At 39.0% G+C, this 21,133-nt stretch overlaps 3 protein-coding genes across 6 annotated transcripts; all 3 read left to right on the top strand.

The window, feature by feature from the left end:
- The first annotated feature begins 236 nt into the window (after positions 1-236).
- On the top strand, positions 237-10,858 carry LOC121964431 (hepatitis A virus cellular receptor 1 homolog). Its single transcript, XM_088088995.1, has 7 exons — positions 237-384; positions 791-1,159; positions 1,921-1,992; positions 2,122-2,180; positions 4,056-4,140; positions 5,561-5,588; positions 9,359-10,858. The coding sequence occupies exons 1-7, from the start codon at positions 351-353 to the stop codon at positions 9,483-9,485; spliced, it is 774 nt and encodes a 257-aa protein (XP_087945121.1). The 5' UTR covers positions 237-350; the 3' UTR covers positions 9,486-10,858.
- Positions 10,859-10,981: 123 nt separating this feature from the next.
- LOC121940207 (cornifelin homolog B-like) lies at positions 10,982-13,624 on the top strand. 4 transcript variants are annotated; one of them, XM_088089007.1, is made up of 4 exons: positions 10,982-11,116; positions 12,019-12,129; positions 12,270-12,424; positions 12,753-13,624. In XM_088089007.1, the coding sequence occupies exons 2-4, from the start codon at positions 12,027-12,029 to the stop codon at positions 12,873-12,875; spliced, it is 381 nt and encodes a 126-aa protein (XP_087945133.1). In that variant the 5' UTR covers positions 10,982-11,116; positions 12,019-12,026; the 3' UTR covers positions 12,876-13,624. The 4 variants fall into 4 exon arrangements, with proteins under 4 accessions (XP_087945133.1, XP_087945131.1, XP_087945129.1 ...); XM_088089005.1 differs by lacking the exon at positions 10,982-11,116 and adding an exon at positions 11,123-11,384 and having other exon boundaries at positions 11,420-12,129; XM_088089003.1 differs by lacking the exon at positions 10,982-11,116 and adding an exon at positions 11,123-11,676 and having other exon boundaries at positions 11,723-12,129.
- Positions 13,625-13,675: 51 nt separating this feature from the next.
- nhp2 (NHP2 ribonucleoprotein homolog (yeast)) lies at positions 13,676-17,943 on the top strand. Its single transcript, XM_088089002.1, has 4 exons — positions 13,676-13,972; positions 14,866-14,935; positions 15,153-15,258; positions 16,925-17,943. Exons 1-4 carry the CDS (start codon positions 13,804-13,806, stop codon positions 17,048-17,050), a joined length of 471 nt encoding a protein of 156 aa, XP_087945128.1. The 5' UTR covers positions 13,676-13,803; the 3' UTR covers positions 17,051-17,943.
- Positions 17,944-21,133: the final 3,190 nt, after the last annotated feature.

Here is a 21,133-nt window from a genome sequence, read left to right as displayed (position 1 = left end):
TGTGTTTTTCTCAGTAAATCAGTGTTTTTGTGGATGGACTCTGGTGGCCGCGAGGACAAAACTGTCGAATATCTCAAACTTTATTCAAATATCGAGACACAAAGTCATAATTTGATTAGTTTTCTGACAGATGAAGCTGCTTACGCTCGTCTGACATTTCAAACGCTCGATGATACTGAAACTACAACAGCTGTTTGTGCAGGAAGTGACTAGGCGGTCACATATCAGGGTGTGTGTGTGTGTGTGTGTGTGTGTGTGTGTGTGTGTGTTTAAAGTGACAAGATGATTTTTTTTAGCGTGTGGTGTGTGTTTAAATGTGTGTGTGATGACCGTTTTTCAGTGTGATCACGATGAGGTTCGCTCTGCTCCTCGCTCTCCTCACAGGTAACTTTAATCTCACTTTTTATTCACTTTTTATTTATTTAAAACTGATTAAAATTACAAAACTTTATCGTGATGAAGCAGCTCATTTCTCAGCAGCTGTTACTGACAATAACACCGTGTTTCTTCTTCATGTCCTTTATTTTTTACACATTTTTCCAACAAACCAAACCAAACGTTCATGAAAAACTGTTCAGGAACTGTTGAAATATGAAAATCCAACAATAATTTCTGCTTTTGCAGTTTCTGGCTGCGATCAAACGTGTCATTTTTTAAGATTTTGGGGGGTTTTATTTCCGTCGGGTTTTTGTTGTCTCGTGGTGAAGTGAAACTCTGAGATCAGCAGAAACAGATTCAAAGCAGAGATAAAACTCAGATTCAGTCACATCTGATAAAAACGTCTTTACAGGGTGCGTCTGTGTCTCTGCGGTCGGTGTCGGGGACGGCAGCACAGTCGTTGGTCGTCGGGGTGAAGACGTCACTCTGTCCTGTAAATATGACATCAAATACAACGGGCCGCTGCACGTCTGTTGGGGTCGAGGACAAATACCAAACTCAGGCTGCAGCGAGCAGCTCCTCTACGCAGACGGATACAAGGTGACGAAGGGGAGCCGAGCGTCCCGCAGGTATCAATTACTGGGACGACTGGACGAAGGAGACGTGTCCCTGACGATCCTGAACGTCTCAGAGCAGGATGCTGGACGGTACGGCTGCAGGGTGATGATAAAAGGGATTCTCAATGACCTGAAATATCACTTGGATTTGGTCGTTGAGGAAGGTGAGAAATTCTTTTTTTCTTTCCTCTTTAATTTTACAATCAGCTGATCACAAAACAAACAGTTAAAGTCTGATGATGCTGTTAAAAGGCTTTTTGTTCCTAAAAGACTCCAAAAACGTTACTAACAGGGTTCATAAGGTCATGAAAAACCTGGAAAAGTTATGGAATATGCAATTGCCAGGCCTGGAAAAATGTCAGAAAATTGAATATACCCTGAAAGTTTTGGAAAAGTCACAAATCTGTATAATAACACATGACGTGTTCAAGGACCATCGGAAATGTAACAATACAAGGATGAGTCCTGTTTTTACAGTTTGTGGCTTTTATAAATGGTGTCCTTTTTTGGTGATTTTTAAAGAAAAAAACCCAAAATTAAAAAATAAATTTAAAAAAACAAAATGTTTCACTTTAAAAATCACAACAAAGACAAAATAATTTCTTGTCTTTAAAAACTTTGTCAGCTTTTAAATATTTTTTCTTTATAATCGCCAATAAACTTTCAAGAAAAAAAAGCCAAAAGTTTTTAAAGAAAAAAAACAAAAACAAAACTGATTTTTTTTCCCCTTAAAATAACCAAAGAATTTTGATTTTAAAAAAGGCGTAATATTTAATTAAAAAATTTAAAAAATGTTAAAACGCTGCACTTTTACTTTTTACTTTTAAGAGTAAAAAGTTCAAACCCCGCCTCCTCTCCCACCTGCTCACACCTGACCAATCAAAGGACCTGATGACTTCATTATATTTGTTTTTAACTGTTTCAGCTCCTCAGACGTCCACAGCGACGACATCACACAGAGAGACGTCGACAGAGCACACAACCAACCACACAACAGGTACAACACACACACACTGACCTTTGACCTCCAGATCAGAATCAAATCTGTTTCCAAACCTTCGTCATGACATCATGCCGCTGACACAGCTGCTCTAAAAACATCTGCTTTCGTTTCCTCGTCCTGCAGGTCATATGACCTCGACTGACCGCCTGCTAACTTCCTCCTCCAGCAGCATCACGGCCGAGGTAAGACAGACGCACTTCCTGTGTGCAAACAGTAATGTGGTCGACTAAGTGTGTTTCATAATCCAGACTCGTTTTTTTACAAAAACCATGTATAGCACTAATTAAGTCCAATCTATTATTATTATTATTATTATTATTATTATTATTATTATTATTATTATTATTATTATTTAAACATAAAATCACCATATTTTACACACTGAACAGATGCTTGTGATTGGTTCACTGGGAAAAATTAAAGTATTCTTTAAGTTGCGAAAATATTACGAGGTAAAGGGAGAATTAAAAAAACTAAAGAAAGTAGCAGTGACCTCCGTCTTCAGTCTGGAGGAGCAAAGTCGACTAACGTGACTAATATTAATCTCAATATTTAGTTAGTCGACTAACGTGAAATATTGATGTTAAGCAACAAAAAGTTCGAAAAAAGTTAGCTAACATTAGATAGTAATATTGGCTAAAGGAATAGTTGACTCTGAATTTACCAAATAAAGTAGCCTACGTTAGCGAGTAGCAGTTGACCCCACATCAGTAGGTGGAAAAAAAAAGTTAGCTAAATTCAACCGGTAATTTTAGCGTTCAATGGAACGGTTGACTTAAGTTAGTGGTAGCAAATAAACATAACTGCGTTAGCTAGTAAATAAATAAACCTAACGTTGGCTTGTAAAATAAATGTATCTACTGTTAGCTAGTAATGTTAGCTAAAAGAGCACCTAACCCTAGAAGGTAGAAAGTGAAGTTAGCTAATATTATCTAGCAATGTTAGTTAATAATGGTTGACCTGATGTTAGTATGGAGAAAAAAGTTAACATTTGGTAGTTATATTAGCTAACGGAGCAGATAACCTAGAATTTAGAATATAAAGTACATTAACTAGTAACAGTTGACCTATAGTTAGTAGGTAGAAAATAAAGTTAGCTAACATTAACAGGTATTAGCTGATGGATCTGTTTACTGGTAGAAAATAAACATAATAGTAAACTAGAAAATACTAGTAAACTAGTAAATAAACGCAACTAAGGTTAGCTAGTAAATAAATAAACTTAACGTTAGCTAGTGAAATAAAGTTAGCTGACATTAACTAGTAATGTTAACTAGTAACTAGCAATGCAAACATAACAGTTCATCTAGGGGGTAGAAAATAAAGTTGGCTAACATCTAGTAATGTTAGTAGTAGTAGTAGCGTTTGCTAGTAGTGGTTGACCTAACATTATTAGGTAGAAAAAAGTTAGCTAGCGTTAGGTAGTTATGTTTCCCGGCTGACCGGGAAGGTATAAAATAAAGTTAACTAATGTCAGCTAGTGGAACAATTAACCTAACGTCTCTGGAAAACACAGTCAACTGCTAGCTAGTAATGTGAGCTAACAGAATGGTTGATTTAAAGTTAATAGGTAGAAAATAAATATAGACAACATTAGCTAGTAATGTTCGCTAACAGAACAGTTGACCCAATGTTAGAAGGTAAAAAATAAATTCAGCTAACAGCTAACAAGTCATATTAGCTAACAAATCTGCTGACCGAATGGTGGTAGGTAGAAAACTATGTTAGCTAATGTTAGCTAGTTATGTAAGCAAAATTTAGCAACAGTTAGGAGCAGCAGTTAGGAGTTTGTTGTGTCTTTTAATGACATTTTCAAAGATATATTTGTATAAAACATAGTTTTTTTTTCCTTTAGCTCGATGCTAAGTATGGTGTTAGCTCGACCACAAAGAGAAATTTAGCCATATTATTATTAATCTTTGTGCTCCGTCACAGAAACCTTGATAATGTCTCAGTTGTATGAGATTGGGATCTTGGGATTGGCACATTTTTCTACCTATGAAGCAACAACATGAACAAATGTCATGAGCATAATGCGGCGTGTTTGGCTCTGACAGGAGAGCAGCAGTGTGAACGTGGTTCTGCTGTGTGTTCTGCTCGGGTTGGTGGTTTTGGTCACAGCAGGTGCAGTTTTCATTTTCGGTAAGTGCGGTCAGTATTTATGTTTGTCCTTCGCACCCACAACAGCAGAGAGTTAAATATAAGTTAAATATATAAAATAACTGCAGTCGAACGTCCTGATTCAACCCTGAGAGGAACCAGTCGGCCACGATGGTCACGTGAAGTTCACGGCAGGCGTTTGTTCGAAGCCGATAGGTTTGACAGAAGCGCAGAAACTCGACTGCCCACCGTGATCAGTCCTCGAGTAAACATATGAAGTCTGTTCACACAGTTTTATCAGAGCTGTTAAATGTCAGTGGGGTTTTGATTGAGGTTTTCTTACTTCTTGAACAGAACCCAGAAGTTCTGGTTTCTCTTCGCCTTTATGTGGCGCCGTGGTCGCCGAAAGCGCCAGCCATGAACCTCCTCACCTTTTGTTTATTGTCAACTTGGTGACAAAGACATAAAAATGTGTTAAGATCTCTCAATTCCTCAAAAAGTTATTTTCTCATAATTTTAAAATAAAAATGTCACAGTAACAAGATAACAGATATTTCCAGGCCTGGAAAAGTTTGGGAAAACTAAATACAACATGATAGTTTTTGGAAAAGTCATAGGTTTGTTTCACAAAACCTCTACAATAGCACAAGATGTGTTCAAAAGCCATCAGAATAAATTAAGACGTCGTTTTAAAAGAAAAGAAATTGCCAAAATGTTTATTTTAAAAATTGACACTTAAAAAATCAGCAAATGTTTTAAAGAAAAATGATCACTGAATATTTTCTTTAAAAATATTTATAAACATTTTTTAAGCAATCCTCAAAATGTTTTAAAGAAAATATATACATATATTTTTTTTCTTTTCATCACCCCCCAAAAATAAAAAAAAATCATTAAAAATCATCCAAAGTTCTCTCTTAAAAAAAATCGCAAAATAATAAAAAAAAAACAAAAACAAAAGAAAAAGACCAAATTTATTTTTTACTGTTTTCTTTGAAAATCGACAGTAAAACAAAAAATAAATAAATCCAATATACAGCCATTTAAAGTTGTATGCCCCTCCCCAAAGCCAAAATAGAAAAAGGTTCTTACCCAGTGCTTAAAAAAACATAACTGACGTGCCTCCCCCTTTTTGCACCACCTCTTCTCTCTCATTTATAACAAAAAGTCCCTAAATTTTATTTAAGTACTCAGTTCTTATCCTGTTCCGAATTCATTATTTTTTGAATAATAAAAAACTATTGTAAAATAATGAAAAAGAACAGATAAGCAGTGTTGATGGTTGTTTCCGGTCTGGTCTTTAAAGTTTGCTTCAAAGTCATAAAAAAGTCCTGTGAATTTTTTGCTAAAAAAGTGTATAAACCCTGAGATTTGTATTTATTCAGAACTCATGACTCTTCAGTAAAAGTGACCTCCTTTCTTCATTAATGTTTCTATTTCTGATGTGTTTCTGTCTCTGCAGCGAGCCGAAGGAGGCGACTCAACAAAATGTAAGTTTCATAATGTGACTCAGATTGGGAAACTTCTTCTTTTCTGGTTTTGTTGCTTTTTCCAAATTTAGTCTCTGAATAAATTCTCATCTGGTAGCTTGTTAGCAGCTCAGAGACGTTCATTAAAGGTTGCGGTCGATACAAAGTTGCTGGAACAAACTGCAGCTCTCTGATGACAAATCGTGACTCAGCAGAACCTTTGTAATGACTCGGTAGTTAAACCACAGGGTGGGGAATCTCGCTCTGCGTCCTCGCCTTCGTCCTAGCATCATGTTCGTATGGTTCAGTGATGCCGCGACGTGTTCAAACTGAAACTCAGTGATGAGAGAAAAAACCCAAAACCACAAACCACATGTCAAATTTCTGTCCAAAAGACGCCAAAACACAAAGCTCAGGTTTTTACTCTTTTTCCCTCCACCATCCTGCAGAGCGACCCGCATTTAGAACCTTTTCATGTTCATGAAATGTGACTCGTACCCTCCTAAACGTGTCTGTGCTGTAACAACGCTACAAAATTTAAAATTTCCATCAGACTCGAGTCACACCATCACACCATCCCGACCCAGCAGGACAAATGTAAGTCACAGAAATATCTCTATAACTTTTGCCTAAAGTGACTCGGAGCAGCAAATGCTACAAAAAGTAATACACCAGAACTGTGTATTTTCCTATGTAATCGTGAAGGCTGCGATCACGTGACCAAGTAAAGAGGGAAGTGACGTAAAGAGCGAAACTCTGTGTGAAGAGGCAGAGTGAGGTGGTCAAAGAAAAACAGGACTTTCCATCAGCAGACAGGTGTGTGTGTCCCTTGTGTGAAACCAAGTGAACTCTGAGATATTTTAAGGTACACTACTTAAAGAACGCGACTTTATAGTAACGTACATCACCCAACCATGTTTGTTTTCCCAAACCTGACCCACTTTACTTTCCTAAACTTCACATACTTATTTTTATTTTCCTAAAACCAACCTACACAACTAAACTTTCCTGAAACTAACCCACACAATTTTACTTTTTAAATTAAATATACGTAACTTAACTTTCCTAAATAAAATAACAACTTTACTTTCTAAACCTAACATACAAAAACTTTACATTCCTGAACATAATGTACGTAGCTCTATTTCCCTAAAACTAACCTACGCAACTTCTCTTTCTTAATGTAATGTACACAACTTTACTTCCCTAAACCTAACGTACGTAACCTTACTTTCCTAAACGTAATGTGCGTAACTTTGTACTTTGCTTAACCTAAGCTACGCAACTTTACTTAAACATAATGTATGTAACTTTACTGCGCTAAAACTAATGTACAAAACTTAATTTTCTAAAAGAAACATACATAACTTCACTTTGCTAAACCAATGCTAGACAACTTAACTTCCCTAAAGCTAACGAGGCAACTTTACTTTCTGAGCCTTTCTTACATAACTTTATGTGAAGTTTGTAACTTTATCATGTTAAGTAACCTGAAGATCATCACTCTTTTCCTAAACCTCCCCGAACAGGTCGGGGTCCTAATTAGTTTCGTAATAAACAGCGTATGAGGACACGTTGTCGGAGCTGATGTGCTCTTTGTGCTGAGGTCAATACGTCCTTTCTTCTTTCTGCAGAGATGAAACTGATCTGATTTGAGAAAAGACAGAAATGTTTACTGACGTGTTGTTGATTCATTAAACATCTCTGAAAGGGTCATAAAAATATAGAACAACAGTTCGTGGATCTGTAACTGGTTATTTGGACCTGAAACCCGAAGCCGTCGCGTGATTAACGGCCTCGCTGCTCCATGAAAACCAGATGATGTTCCTGGACGGTCTGAAGCTGCGGCCGGTTTTCTTTCACCAGAAACAGAAACTTTGAAACTGAGATGAAAGCGAAGAGAGGAAACCTCGAAGGTTTCCTCTCTGACTAATGTGACATTCACAGAGCGCGCTGAGGACGCTGGCACAGAAAGTCACACAGTAAACGTCACGTGACCGACGGAGGAGGTGTCTGATGTAACTTGGTCAACCCGAACCGCAATTTAATCATAACCAGCGAGCATCTTTTAAATGCGGATTTAATTTGATGACGAAACACAAATGTTGAGAAAAATTCAAATGACAAACTGAGACAGAAAAATGTAATTCAGGAATGTGATAACTGATGTGTAACTAACATTTCTGAGGACATTTTAGCAAATGTGGACAGTTACAGTCAAATCAAATAACTTGGGTTTAACTGGAAATTTCTGAGGGATTGTAACATATTTTTAGCTTTTATTTCTAAGCATTCCTCTGGATTATCCACGAGCGTTTATAAATACAAACAAATATGTAATATTCCCTAAAATAAGCGCCAAATCATGATAAACTTACAGGGAAACTGTTCAACCTCGCTGGCTGCACACCACAGAGACGGAAATAGTCTACTTTGAGCAAAAAATAAATAAAACTTAAAACGGACAAGACGATATTTTTAAACTGCTAACCTTTAAGCAGAGTAACCTAGAACTAGAAATTTTCTAAAATCTTAGAAAGGTCCCAAAATCCCATAAACATCCTAAAATTCGAAAACCTAGAAATGTCCAAAGATCCAAGAAATGTCATTAAATCCTAGAAATGTCCTGAAATCCTAGTAATGGTGGCTCACGCGTTTTCTTTGACATGTCTCAGGTGTGTCTCAGGTGTGTTTTCAGGTATGTTTTTAGGTGTGTCTCAGGTGTGTCTCAGGTGTGTCTCAGGTGTATTTTCAGGTGTGTCTCAGGTGTGTCTCAGGTGTGTCTCAGGTGTATTTTCAGGTGTGTCTCAGGTGTGTTTCAGGTGTGTCTCAGGTGTGTCTCAGGTGTGTCTCAGGTGTGTTTTCAGGTGTGTCTCAGGTGTGTCTCAGGTGTGTCTCAGGTGTATTTTCAGGTGTGTCTCAGGTGTGTCTCAGGTGTGTCTCAGGTGTATTTTCAGGTGTGTCTCAGGTGTGTTTTCAGGGGTGTCTCAGGTGTGTCTCAGGTGTGTTTAGGTGTGTCTCAGGTGTGTCTCAGGTGTATTTTCAGGTGTGTCTCAGGTGTGTCTCAGGTGTGTTTAGGTGTGTCTCAGGTGTATTTCAGGTGTGTCTCAGGTGTGTCTCAGGTGTGTCTCAGGTGTATTTTCAGGTGTGTCTCAGGTGTGTTTAGGTGTGTCTCAGGTGTGTTTTCAGGGGTGTCTCAGGTGTGTCTCAGGTGTGTTTAGGTGTGTCTCAGGTGTGTTTAGGTGTGTCTCAGGTGTGTTTTCAGGTGTGTCTCAGGTGTGTCTCAGGTGTGTCTCAGGTGTGTTTATGTGTGTCTCAGGTGTGTTTTCAGGTGTGTCTCAGGTGTGTCTCAGGTGTAGTTTCAGGTGTGTCTCAGGTGTGTCTCAGGTGTAGTTTCAGGTGTGTCTCAGGTGTAGTTTCAGGTGTGTCTCAGGTGTATTTTCAGGTGTGTCTCAGGTGTGTCTCAGGTGTGTCTCAGGTGTGTCTCAGGTGTGTTTTCAGGTGTGTCTCAGGTGTGTCTCAGGTGTGTCTCAGGTGTGAGGATGTGTAAATGTGTTCTCACTAAAGCAAACACAGTAAACAAACACAGTTCCTGCTTGTTCAAATAAACATTTTTCCAGTGACGAAAAGTCCAAAAACAAATCAGTGTTCATGAAAATAAATCACACAAATAATTTGTGAAAATTAAGGTCAAATAATGACATAAATGATCATTTTGGCAGGTAAACAAAGGAAACTAAATAAATAAAAAAAACAGATGAATGATCAAAAGTATAAATTCTGTCTTTCAGCCCTCAGCGGTTCAGCTCGACTCCGTCCACTCTGCAGCTCCAGAGTCGAGGCTCGGCGGTGGAAAACATCTACCAGATCGACGACGACGGCGACGCCGACAGAGGCGAGTACGAGTACTGCCCCTGAGCCCCGAAGCTCCGCCCACTGACCTGCTGACCTCTCCCATCAGTCCAGGACCAAAAACATCGACTCATCACCCCGAGGACCGCTGTCCTCCAGACTGCCGGCAGGACGACTTGTGAAGGACACGAAACTGTCAACAAACCATGAAAACACTGAAGCAAAGAAAAAACTGCTCGTTCATTTCAAGGAGCAGAGTCCGTGCGGTCATGAAAAACCTGGAAACGTCATGGAAACTGCAAATAGCAATTTGCACATTGCACATAGCAATGTCCTATTGAAAATGGCAATTTCCAGGCCTGGAAAAGCTTTGAAAAACTAAGTATACCTTCAGGCTGACGTTTTCTTACTTCTCAAGCAGAATCCAGAAGTTCTGGTTTCTCTTCGCCTCTCTGTGGACCTGGTGGCCTAAACCATGAACCTCAGTGTCTCCGGGCCCTGTTGGGCTGAAGACGTTTGTCTTTCCTCGTCTTCATTTCCTTTTATTTATTGTAAACTTCATGACAAAGACATAAAATTGTGTTAATATCTCTTGATTCCTCAAAAAAAAAATGCCTAAATGTATAATACAAATTTCATAAAAACAAGATAATCATAGTCTGTTTCAGGGTTCGTACGGTCAGGACAAACCTGGAAAAGTCATGGAATTTGCTGATAGCAATTTCCAGGCCTGGAAAAGTTTTGGAAAACAAGATACACCCTGAAATTTTTGGAAAACTGATGGAAAACATTTTTGTTACAAACCTGTTTAATAGTACACGATGCCTTCAAGGACCGTCAGAAATGTGAAAATCCAACAATAACTTCTGTTTTTACTGTTTCTGGCTGTGATCAAAGGTGTTTTGTCATTTTGCTGATTAAAAAATAAAAAAACGCCAGGCATGGCATTCTTTAAAAACCACCGCCATTTTTTTAAAGATGAAAAATTGCCTTTTTTAAAATAAATTTAATAAGTTAAAAAAAATTTAAAGAAAAACAAAATCGCCCAAATTTTTTCCTTAAATACTCCCCCAAAACAAAATAAAAAAGATCTTCAAAATTTTCTTTAAAAATTACCAAAGTATTTTAAAAGTGTTTAAAGAAAAAAAAGCCTTTGTTTCTTTTTAAAAATTGTCAAAAAAAAAAAGAAATTGCCACATTTTTGTCTTTAAAATTCTCTTTTAAAACTGCAAAAAAACTGTAAAGAATAAAAACATTTATTTTTTTAGAAATTATAGATAGAAAAATAAAATTAAAATTAAAGGGGGGGTCACCTTTTTTTCTTTTTTCTTTTTTTAAATTCAGCACTTTGACAGGTTTGTTGTTTGTTGTTGTAAAGAGCTTCTTTCAGATCACTTCTGTCTTCATGAGATCAATACATTAAAATGGATCTGAAGGCTGCTGTCTGTCTGTCTTTCTGTCTCTGTCTAGTGTTTGAATGTCTTTATTGTGTCCTCCAGCAGACTGAGGACAGAGCTGATGTCCACAGAGGACATGTGTCAGTCTGACATTAGTTACCTCGCAGTTTGAAGGTGACGACACTGAAACCTAAAATAATAAATGTGATCTGGTCCGACAGGTCGGGCCGGCTCGTCTGACTCCTCCGTCCCACTGAGAGACGTCCTCGTCCAATCAGAGCAGCTCAGTCCGTGTCTCAGGTAAGACTGTGCTTGTTTTCTCTCTTCTTCTGTGATTTTAGTCTGTTTTTATGTATCAAAATTGAAAAAGTAAAAGATCAGAGCTTTTGTAAATGTAGTTTGTAGAGACAGCCGGGAGCTGTGGGTGTGTTTCAGGTGTGTTTTTAGGTGATTCAGATGTGTCTCAGGTGTTTCAGGTGTTTCAGGTGAGCTGTGTCTCAGCTGTGTCTCAGGTGTGTTTCAAGTGTGTTTCAGCGTGTTTCAGGTGTGAGGATGAGCTGTGTCTCAGGTGTGTTTCAGGTGTGAGGATGAGCTGTGTCTCAGGTGTGTCTCAGGTGTATTTAGGTGTATTTTCAGGTGTGTCTCAGGTGTATTTAGGTGTGTTTTCAGGGGTGTCTCAGGTGTGTCTCAGGTGTGTTTCAGGTGTGTTTCAGGTGTGAGGATGAGTTGTGTTTCAGGTGTGTTTCACGTGTGTCTCAGGTGTGTTTCAGGTGTGAGGATGAGCTGTGTCTCAGGTGTATTTAGGTGTGTTTTCAGGGGTGTCTCAGGTGTGTCTCAGGTGTGTTTCAGGTGTGTTTCAGGTGTGAGGATGAGCTGTGTCTCAGGTGTGTCTCAGGTGTGTTTCAGGTGTGTTTCAGGTGTGAGGATGAGCTGTGTCTCAGGTGTGTCTCAGGTGTGTTTCAGGTGTGTTTCAGGTGTGAGGATGAGCTGTGTCTCAGGTGTGTCTCAGGTGTGTTTCAGGTGTGAGGATGAGCTGTGTCTCAGGTGTGTCTCAGGTGTGTTTCAGGTGTGAGGATGAGCTGTGTCTCAGGTGTGTCTCAGGTGTGTTTCAGGTGTGTCTCGGGTGTGTTTCAGGTGTGAGGATGAGCTGTGTCTCAGGTGTGTCTCAGGTGTGTCTCAGGTGTGTCTCGGGTGTGTTTCAGGTGTGAGGATGAGCTGGCCGGTGCTGTCGCAGCCTCGGCCGCTGGTTGTTTCCTCTGCTGACGCTGAATGGGCCTCTGGGATCTGTGAATGCTGCGACGACATGAGAGAGTGTAAGAAGAGTCTTTATCATCTCAATAACGACGCCACAGCAGCGAGTGTACTAATGTGTGTTGTTGTGTGTGTATTATTGTGTCCTAGTGTGTGTGTGTGTGTGTGTGTGTACTAATGTGTGTATATTGTGTGTTTGCAGGCTGCTTTGCGTGCTGGTGCTGTCCCTGTTTCGCCTGTAAAACCAGTAGACGGTACGGTCAGTGTCTCTGTCTCCCGCTGCTGGACGTCCTCAGCTGTGTCCGTCCCATCACCATGTCCATGAGAGTCTCCGTCCGGCAGCTCTACGGCATCAGAGTGAGGACAAAACTGTCTCTTTGCCTGTGTCTGTCCCGTGTCTCTGCCTGTCTCACACCTCTGTACTTTTACTACATGAGGCTAAAGATACTTTTACTGCAGTAACTGTGAGTACTGTGTATGTGTGTGTGTGTGTGTGTTTGTGTGTGTGTGTGTGTGTGTGTGTGTGTGTGTGTGTGTGTGTGTGTGTGTGTGTGTGTGTGTGTGTGTGTGTGTGTGTGTGTGTGTGTGTGTGTGTGTGTGTGTGTGTGTGTGTGTGTGTGTGTGTGTGTGTGTGTGTTTGTGTGTGTGTGTGTGTGTGTGTGTGTGCGTGCGTGTGTGTGTTCAGGGCAGTGTGTGCAGAGACTGTGTGTGCTCCACTTTTTGTCCGGCGTGCGTCTGGTGTCAAATATCCAGAGAGCTGAAGAAGAGGAAGCTCCCCACCACGCTGGGTGACATCATCCACCGCTGATGACATCATCCCCCGCCGATGACGTCATCACTGTGACGCCTGTTTTTTGTCAGTGTTGTTTACATGTTTACTAACCGTCTCTGTACACTTTACACGTATTAATTACCTGCTTTGCACAAAGAGTATTTTTTTAAATATTTGTTTTCTTGAAAATTTATCAAAAATGTTTGTTTTTTTTGTACATTTTGATTTGTTTAATTTCACGTGGTTTCTATGTGTTTTTGTCTCAACATGCTGGGGCCCCTGGCCCCCACCGAGGGTCGTGAGTTGAGTATTACTGATCTAACTACATTTTTAGCCTTTAAAAAAAAAGTTAAGTAGAAAAACCATCTGAAGTTTTAAAAATAAAGATAGAAGAAATAATAATTCTAATAATAATAGTTATTATTATTATTATTATTATTACTATCTACCAAGCATGTGGTACATTGACAACATTTTTTTTGTGTGTTGCTGTTTTTTAATCCAAAAACATAGTGGCATCTTGTCAAGAACCTGGAATTTAAAGGGTCAAAACTCTGAAAAATAAATAGATTATTATTTGATAATCCTGATTAGGACTGATTATAAATGAAATAAAATCATTGTATAATATTTTTACAGTACAGTTATTAGTTACTGAGTCATTTAACTCGGCGAGTCAACTTGTGAGTCTTTCCGATTTTTCAAGTCGAGTCTAAAGTGATTGAACTTGTGGTTATTTGTGATTTTGGGCTCCATTAATAAAATTAAAATTGAGCAGCGAAGAAGGCAGCCTGGTGTTTTATTTTGAAAGGTCGAGTGTCGGTCCGGTCCGCCGGGGGCGCTGCTGAGCTCTCAGCTCACTGTAACAGACGAAGAAGAAAGTCAAACACGTGTGTTCCCCTCGCGCGTTGCCGAACAGAAATCTGATCAAAACATCAACTTATTGGTAAAGTTATCGATCAGGATGACCAAGTCGAAGAAGGAGAAGGCCCCTGCGGACGTAGAGGAGGCCCCCGCCGCCGCCGAGGGCCCCGAGAGGTCCTACCAGGAGCTGATCGCCAACGTCAACCCCATCGCTCAGCCGCTGGCCTCCAAAAAACTCAGCAAGAAGCTCTACAAATGCGTCAAAAAAGGTACAAACACAGTTTGAACTCGATCAAACCCGAGCCGCAAACACTCAGGTTTTTATCTGTTTAGGAGACGCCAAACTCCACTGAAAATCTGACCCATTTAGGTTTCTCCTGCCTGTTAGCAAACCTTACAGACGGAGTAGGTCCAGAAATGAGAGATTGTACAAATATTTATGTTCTTCGCGTGAATTCGGCAAACAGCAGGTTAATAAAATGTGCATACTAAATCGTTTTCGGCCTTTTTATAAGTGTAAGTAGCGTTTGCTCTCGCGTCGTCAGAAATGGTATTTAGTCATTTAGTGTCAAACTGGGTTAAAAAAAACTAAATTTTAAGGCTTTCGTGCGTGTGAGCAGAATTATGGACATCTTGGGCCACTAAATTAGATATTGCTCAAATATTGATGTCTTTGTGATTAATTCGGCATACACAGGGCCAAAAATGTTCTCACCAAGTTATGTTTTGGGCATGTTTGAAGTGGAAGCAGCGTCTGTTTTAGTCTCATCAGAAGTGGTTTAAATTGTTGCTTCGCTCATGTGTCTGTCTTTGTTTTTGTCAGTCAGATGTGCAAAAGTGCGCTGAGCGGATTTCAATAACCAACGGTCCTTTAGTTATATTGAAATATCCGTTTTATTCCTGTTCTGGGCTCATCTTTAAAAATAGTTTACATTTAAAAAGCTGTTATACTAATGAAAGAGAACCGCTAAGAGGATCGGTGGTCGTTTCTGAGAAAGTTTGCTCTTTAAAATGTGCCTCGGAGTCCTGGAAAAGTCCTGGAAAAGTCCTGGAAAGTTATTCATCAAAAATGCGTACAAACCCTGGCTGTAAAAATGATGGTTTTGTTTTTATTTTTTTCGTTTTGAACAAAATGTTGAGGCTTTTTTTCTGTGATTTCCAGCTGCTAAAGTGAAGAACATCCGCAGAGGAGTGAAAGAAGTTCAGAAGTTTATTAACAAAGGAGAGAAAGGGTGAGACGCGTGTTTCCACCTCAGCGACACTTTAAAGGGCCACTCCGTCACTTTACTGTCTCTGCACACACTAACCAGCCAGACTGATGTGTGTGTGTGTGTCTGTGTCTGTGTGTGTGTGTGTGTCTGTGTGTCTGTGTGTATGTGTGTCTGTGTGTGTGTGTGTGTCTGTGTGTGTGTGTGTGTGTGTCTGTCTGTGTGTGTTGTGTCTCTGCAGCATCGTGGTGTTGGCCGGCGACACGCTGCCCATCGACGTCTACTGTCACCTGCCGGTCATGTGTGAGGACAGAAACCTGCCGTACGCCTACATCCCCTCCAAAGGGGTGAGTCTGCCGTCGCCATGACAACGAACCACCGGCAGTGTCTCTGTCCGATTTTTAACTCATCGCGTCTCCAACAGACGGACGTTAGTGATCGGTCAGGAATTAGCATAAGCATTTATTAAGTATTTACATTTTTATTCATTTAGTTAGTAAGTTAGTTTCATTTGTGTATTTTTGTTTTTATTCATTTCAACATTTAATCCTGTTTTTGTTTGTACATTTATCAATTTATTCATTATATAATAATATATTTATTTATTCACTTATTACATTATTTATCTATACAATTATTAATGTATTTATTTACGTTTTATTTATTTCAATATTTATTCCTGTTTTTATTTGTACATTTATTAATTTATTTCCACATATTTATTTATCTATGTATTTTAATTCTCGTATTAATTGAAGTATTTATTTCTAAATGTTTTACCTCATTATTTATCTTTACATTTATTTATGTTTTCTTCATTATTATTTATTTCAATATCAAATCCTGTTTTTGTTCATACATTTATCATTTATTTCCATATTTATTTATTCTGGTAATTATTGATATATTTATTTTTTTTAAAATCACTTATTACATTATTTATCTATACAATAATTTGTGTATTGTTTTACATTTTATTTATTTAAATATTTATTCCTGTTTTTATTGATTGGTTGATTTATTCTAGTATCCATTTATTTCAAAATAAATGCATAAATAAATACTGGAGTAAATAAATGGAGAAGTAAATGTGCAAATACATACAGAAATCAATCAATAGATAGGAAAATAAATGAATAAATGTCTGAAGAAATACTGGAATAAATAAGTAGGAAATATATGTACAATTAAATACTGGACTAAATAGTGTAAATGGGAAAATAGATGTGTAAATAAATACAGGAATAATTATATAGGGTAATAAATGTATTAATAGACACAGGAAACGGGAGGAAAATAAATGGATGAAAAAATACAGGAATAAATAAACAAATATTTAAATAAATACTGGAATAAATAACTACATATTAAAATAAAAATAATAAAAGGAAGTAAAAATGTACAAGTATGAAAGTATGAATAAATGCAGGAATAAATAAATGTACATACTGAAATAAATAGATAAAAATGAATAAATACAGAAAAGAATGTTTGAATAAATAAATAAATAAATAGATGTTAAAATAAATTAATTAATAGGAAATAAATATGGAAATATGTCCTGTAAATAGGGAAATACATCTATAAATAAATACAGGAATAAATAAACAAATACTGAAATAAAAAGGAAAATGCATGTGTAAATGAATCCAAGAGTAAATAATGAGGGAAACAGATGTTAATACAGAAATAAATGAACAAATATTTAAATAAATGTGAATAAATAAATGTAAGAGCAAATACAGGAATATGTAAATAAATAAATATGTGAAAAAAAGAAATGCTGAAATAAATGTAGAAAAAAATGCATGAACAAACTTTTCTTTCTGTTAAACTTAAAAACATGAAGTTTATTAGTTGAGTTCTGCATTTTTACGCAGCGCGTTTTGTTAATTTTCACATTTATGTGACATGATGTCACGTGACTCAGCGAAGACTCCGAGGAAGAGGAAGTGATTTTTCTTTTTTTTTAAATTTATTTATGGTTTTTAATATTTGTCTCCGTGGTTTCAGGATCTGGGTTCGTCTGCGGGCTCCAAGCGGCCGACCTGCGTGATCCTCATCAAACCTCACGAGGACTATCAGGACGCCTACGACGAGTGTGTGGAGGAGGTGTCCAACCTGCCCAAACCTCTATGAGACGCCAGCCAATCAGCGAGCGGCTCTGAGGCGTCTGCAGTCCTTCAGACACACTTTAAAGGAGCAGTCCGCCGTTTTAGGAAATCCTCTCGTTTCCCATCAGACTGTGCAGGAAAAGTCATGGAATTTTCAAAAAGAACTTTCCAGGCCTGGAAGAGTTTAGGAAAACTAAATATGTCCTCAAAGATTTGAAAAAGTCATGAAAAATAGTTTTTTCTTTAAAAGTCACCAAAAACTTCAGCAGGAAAATAAATAAATAAAACACCAAAATGCTTTGGTTATTTGTACAGAAAAATTTTGGAGATATTTTTTTTATAAAAGTCACCTAATGTTTTTCCTTGAAGTCAACAAAAAAGTTTACAGAAAAAAAAACGGCAGAACTTTAAGAGAAAAGAAATGGTGTGACTTTTAAAGAAAAACATTTGTTTTTCAATCAAACGTCTGTTTGATCATTTTGCAGAAAAACTTTATTTTCACTAAAAATCCTGAATCGATGAAGAGCTTATTTTGTCTCGGAGCTCTGAGGGATTTTGGTTTTCTTGCTGTTAAATATGTTTTCTTTTAATGACTCTTGTTTTTTAATTAAATGTAAACTAAATTTTGCCTGAACAGATTTTTTCTTTACTCTTTAGTTTGTTTTGTCTTTAGCTTCATCATTTCACCTTGATCTTCATTTTTTAACCTCTATATTCAGTCGGATCCAGTTTAGAGAAAAGATGTTTAACGTTCAAATCAGAAACCTTAATGTTTTTTGACTGAATTTGGCGTCTGCAACACTTCTAATGACGTTAGGACAGGGGCCCGTTTACACTGTGTGACATCAGCTTTTCTTGAAAAATCACCCAAAAAATGTAAAGAAAAGAAAATACCTAAATAAATGTTTTCTTCAAAAATCTGTTAAAATGACGATGGTTTTCCAAAGTGTCCCTGAGCCTGTGGACGAATGTCCCGCACACAGTCATCAGTGCAGGCTGAGGGGTCAAAGGTCACAGTTTACGTGCGGAGATTTCCGCAGGTTCTCTGAATCTCTGGATGATATTCTGGATCGTAGACGGCGAGCTCGCGCGTTGATAAATGATGCTGTTAGCCCCGGCCTATAGTCATGACGAAGGCCAGTCACGTCCTTTCGTGAAATAAACGAGATGTTTGGTTTAAAACAGACATATTTGACATATTTGCAACAACAAATTATTTATATTTTATATTAATTCTTTAATTTTTTTAATTTTTTTTTTAACCAGGTGCGACATCATGTCACAACAAACATACGAACAACAAATGACAAACTTAGACACTCACACCAGATCACCTGGAGAAAAGACACATAAACCTGAAGAAATTTAACCCTAAATTAACCTAACAGGCACGTTTTTTATTAATGTGGGGGAAACCGGAGCACCCGGAGAAAACCCACACAGACACGGGGAGAACATGCAAACTCCACACAGAGAGGACCGGGACGGCCGGGACCTTCTTGCTGTGAGGCAGCAGTGCTAACCACTGAGCCACCGTGCTGCCAAACTTAAACTGGACCTAAACTTGAGACCTTTTTGATGTCCCACAATGGTTCATCCTTTTATAACGACTTTGGGAAGAAACCAGATCACCTCAAGGAAAACCCTCATGGGCACAAAGACCGTGCCTGCTCATTTATTCATCACGTGGAGTGATACGAGGTAAAACTCCAGTGAGAGGCGGTCCCATCCGCTCCTTTAACTTGCCCTCTTTAATTTAGTCCTGATCTTGCATCTTCTTACATAGCTGGCTAATGCTTTATAATTATCCATGTTTCCAGATGGTTCTGGTAATCCCTGGCTTTAGGTTTTGAAGTGATTGAACTGTCCACACATCCCGACCCCAACAAGACGGCTACATGGTTGCTCCTCCCAAACACGGACACCGACTCCTCTCTGCAGCTGCCCCTTAACAATGAAAAGCAGCGATCCACAGCAGGACTAGGACGGCACCTCACACTCCCGCCATCAAACTAGTCCTTATTCACTGTAAAGCACACACCCTGTCATTCTTTCACCAGAGCCCTCTGCTCCGTTGGATCGGCATTTAAATAGTCACCTGGTTGAATGGCGTTTTCAAGGATTTAGTCAAGTTTCAGAGAGTTAAAGGATGTTACAGCTCCTCATAACCTGTTGAATCTGATGCGGCACAGAGGTCGTCCAGTGTATTTTCCAATGCCTGTTCAACGACTAGCAGGATCTTCCTTGATGTTTACTGATTTTTTTTTTAAACTCTTTATTGTCACGTGTACAATAAAATTTATGTTGGGGGAAACCGGAGCACCCGGAGAAAACCCAACCAACTGTGTTTACATTTGAAAACATCAACCTTGCTAGCTAGTGGCTAGCTAGAAGTTGGCTGAAGTTGAGTTTACAGACTGGTGAGTTGATGTCCTCATCATGATGAGCTGCCTGCAGCCACTTGCGACCATCTGTCTAACACTAACCATAAAAAGCACCACCAACGCTTGCAAAAGTAGACGTATGAGCCTAAATTTTACGCATATTTAGCGGAGCAGACAGAGAGGCAGCTGGAAGCATCCGCACCTGACGTCATGACCCTGCATATGCTGTTGTTGTTGGTGCTTTATGTGGTTGGCTTTGGATGGTGGTGGCATGTGCAGGCAGCTCCTCAGGATGAGGACATTACTTTACCAGTCCATAAACACTCTTTCTGACGACTTGTAGCCAGCTAGCTGCTAGCAAGTCAGGTTGAGGTTTTCAAATGTAAATATCACTATACATTGAGGAAAACTACAATCCTGTAAGCCAGTTTACAGGTGTTAGAAATTGAATCGACTTCCGTGCCACATCAGTTTTCCAACAGGATATCAGGAACTGTAATATCCTTTGACTCACTGAAACTTGGCTAAATCCTGCACAGCACCATTCAACCAGGTGACTCTTTATGACGATCCAACTCAACAGGGCACTCTAGTGAACGACTGAGAGAAGGTGAGTGATGGGGGTACAGTGGGTACGGACAAGCGCGATGGTGGAAATGTGATGTGCTGTAGCAAGTTGCTTCCCGTGTTTGGAAAGAGTCACCATGTGGCGGTCTTGTTGGAGTCGGGATGCTTGGAGAGTTAAAGCATTTCACAACCAGAGACCATGGATTACCAGAACCCTCAAGGAAATATGGACATCTACAAAGCAGCAGCCAGCAATGTAAGAAGATGCTAAAAAGGACTAGATTACAGAGCACAGGTCAAAGGCCCTAATGGGATCCCAATTTACCCGAGACATACCTTGTATGATTCCAGGAGATGAATAAATGAGGATTGACTGATTTACACAAGTTCATTCACAACATCTTTGTACCCTCAGAAGAAACCAGATCACCTGGAGAAGACCCACATGTACATTAAGATGTGTAAACTTACCTGCTTACCTGGATTTATACCCCTTACCTACCTGCCTAAAACACAAAGGTCAAGGAAGCAACTTATTTTTGGGTGACAAAACTCTTGAATCGACTCCACCACGAACGCTTCCTCCTCTGTGTCCCGCCTTCTGCCCCATCGCTACTGGTTTGAGGGGCCTCTTGAGCAGCATCTGCCCTCAGCCAATCCCCTGGCACAGCGATCGCGGTGGAAGTGCCATCGTGCTCTGTCTCACCACTAGCTTGACTGAGACCAAAAGACTCCTCTGACTCATTCCTGACGCTGTTCAGATCTGTGGGGTCCTCTGGTCTTACGTCATTCTCATCTTGTTTGTCCTCTGGCTCAGAACTATCATAATGGAGATCTGACTCCTGTGACTCACCACTAACATGATTAGAATCTAAATTCACACTATTTAAATCTTTTTTGTCGTCCAGCTCACAGCTATTCACATCAGCCTTATCCTCGGACTCACACCTGTTAAGATTTGCAGTTGTTGAAGAGGTAGTTGAAGGCATTTCAACTACCTCTTCAACAACTGCCTGAAATGGAAATGGAGAGGGGAGCCTACATGCAAAGCTAGTTGAAGGCATTTCATCTGCCTCTTCAACAACTGCCTCACATGGAGATGGAGAAGGGAGCCTACATGCAAAGCTAGTTGAAGGCATTTCATCTGCCTCTTCAAC

This window comes from Plectropomus leopardus, chromosome 15, assembly GCF_026936395.1.
Source record: "Plectropomus leopardus strain MGB_pleo_1.0 chromosome 15, ASM2693639v1, whole genome shotgun sequence".
NCBI lineage: Eukaryota > Metazoa > Chordata > Actinopteri > Perciformes > Serranidae > Plectropomus > Plectropomus leopardus.
The sequence above is the reverse complement of the archived record's forward strand: the minus strand, read 5'-3'. Positions and strand labels throughout refer to the sequence as shown.

Coding starts and splice junctions, on each gene's coding strand:
- LOC121964431 (XM_088088995.1), top strand. CDS start 351: ATGAGGTTCGCTCTGCTCCTCGCTCTCCTCACAG. Junction 1,160..1,920: donor GGATTTGGTCGTTGAGGAAG/GTGAGAAATTCT, acceptor TAACTGTTTCAG/CTCCTCAGACGTCCACAGCG. Junction 2,181..4,055: donor CCAGCAGCATCACGGCCGAG/GTAAGACAGACG, acceptor TGGCTCTGACAG/GAGAGCAGCAGTGTGAACGT.
- LOC121940207 (XM_088089007.1), top strand. CDS start 12,027: ATGAGCTGGCCGGTGCTGTCGCAGCCTCGGCCGCTGGTTGTTTCCTCT. Junction 12,130..12,269: donor CTGCGACGACATGAGAGAGT/GTAAGAAGAGTC, acceptor GTGTGTTTGCAG/GCTGCTTTGCGTGCTGGTGC. Junction 12,425..12,752: donor GGCAGCTCTACGGCATCAGA/GTGAGGACAAAA, acceptor GTGTGTGTTCAG/GGCAGTGTGTGCAGAGACTG.
- nhp2 (XM_088089002.1), top strand. CDS start 13,804: ATGACCAAGTCGAAGAAGGAGAAGGCCCCTGCGGACGTAGAGGAGGCC. Junction 13,973..14,865: donor CTACAAATGCGTCAAAAAAG/GTACAAACACAG, acceptor TGTGATTTCCAG/CTGCTAAAGTGAAGAACATC. Junction 15,259..16,924: donor CCTACATCCCCTCCAAAGGG/GTGAGTCTGCCG, acceptor CCGTGGTTTCAG/GATCTGGGTTCGTCTGCGGG.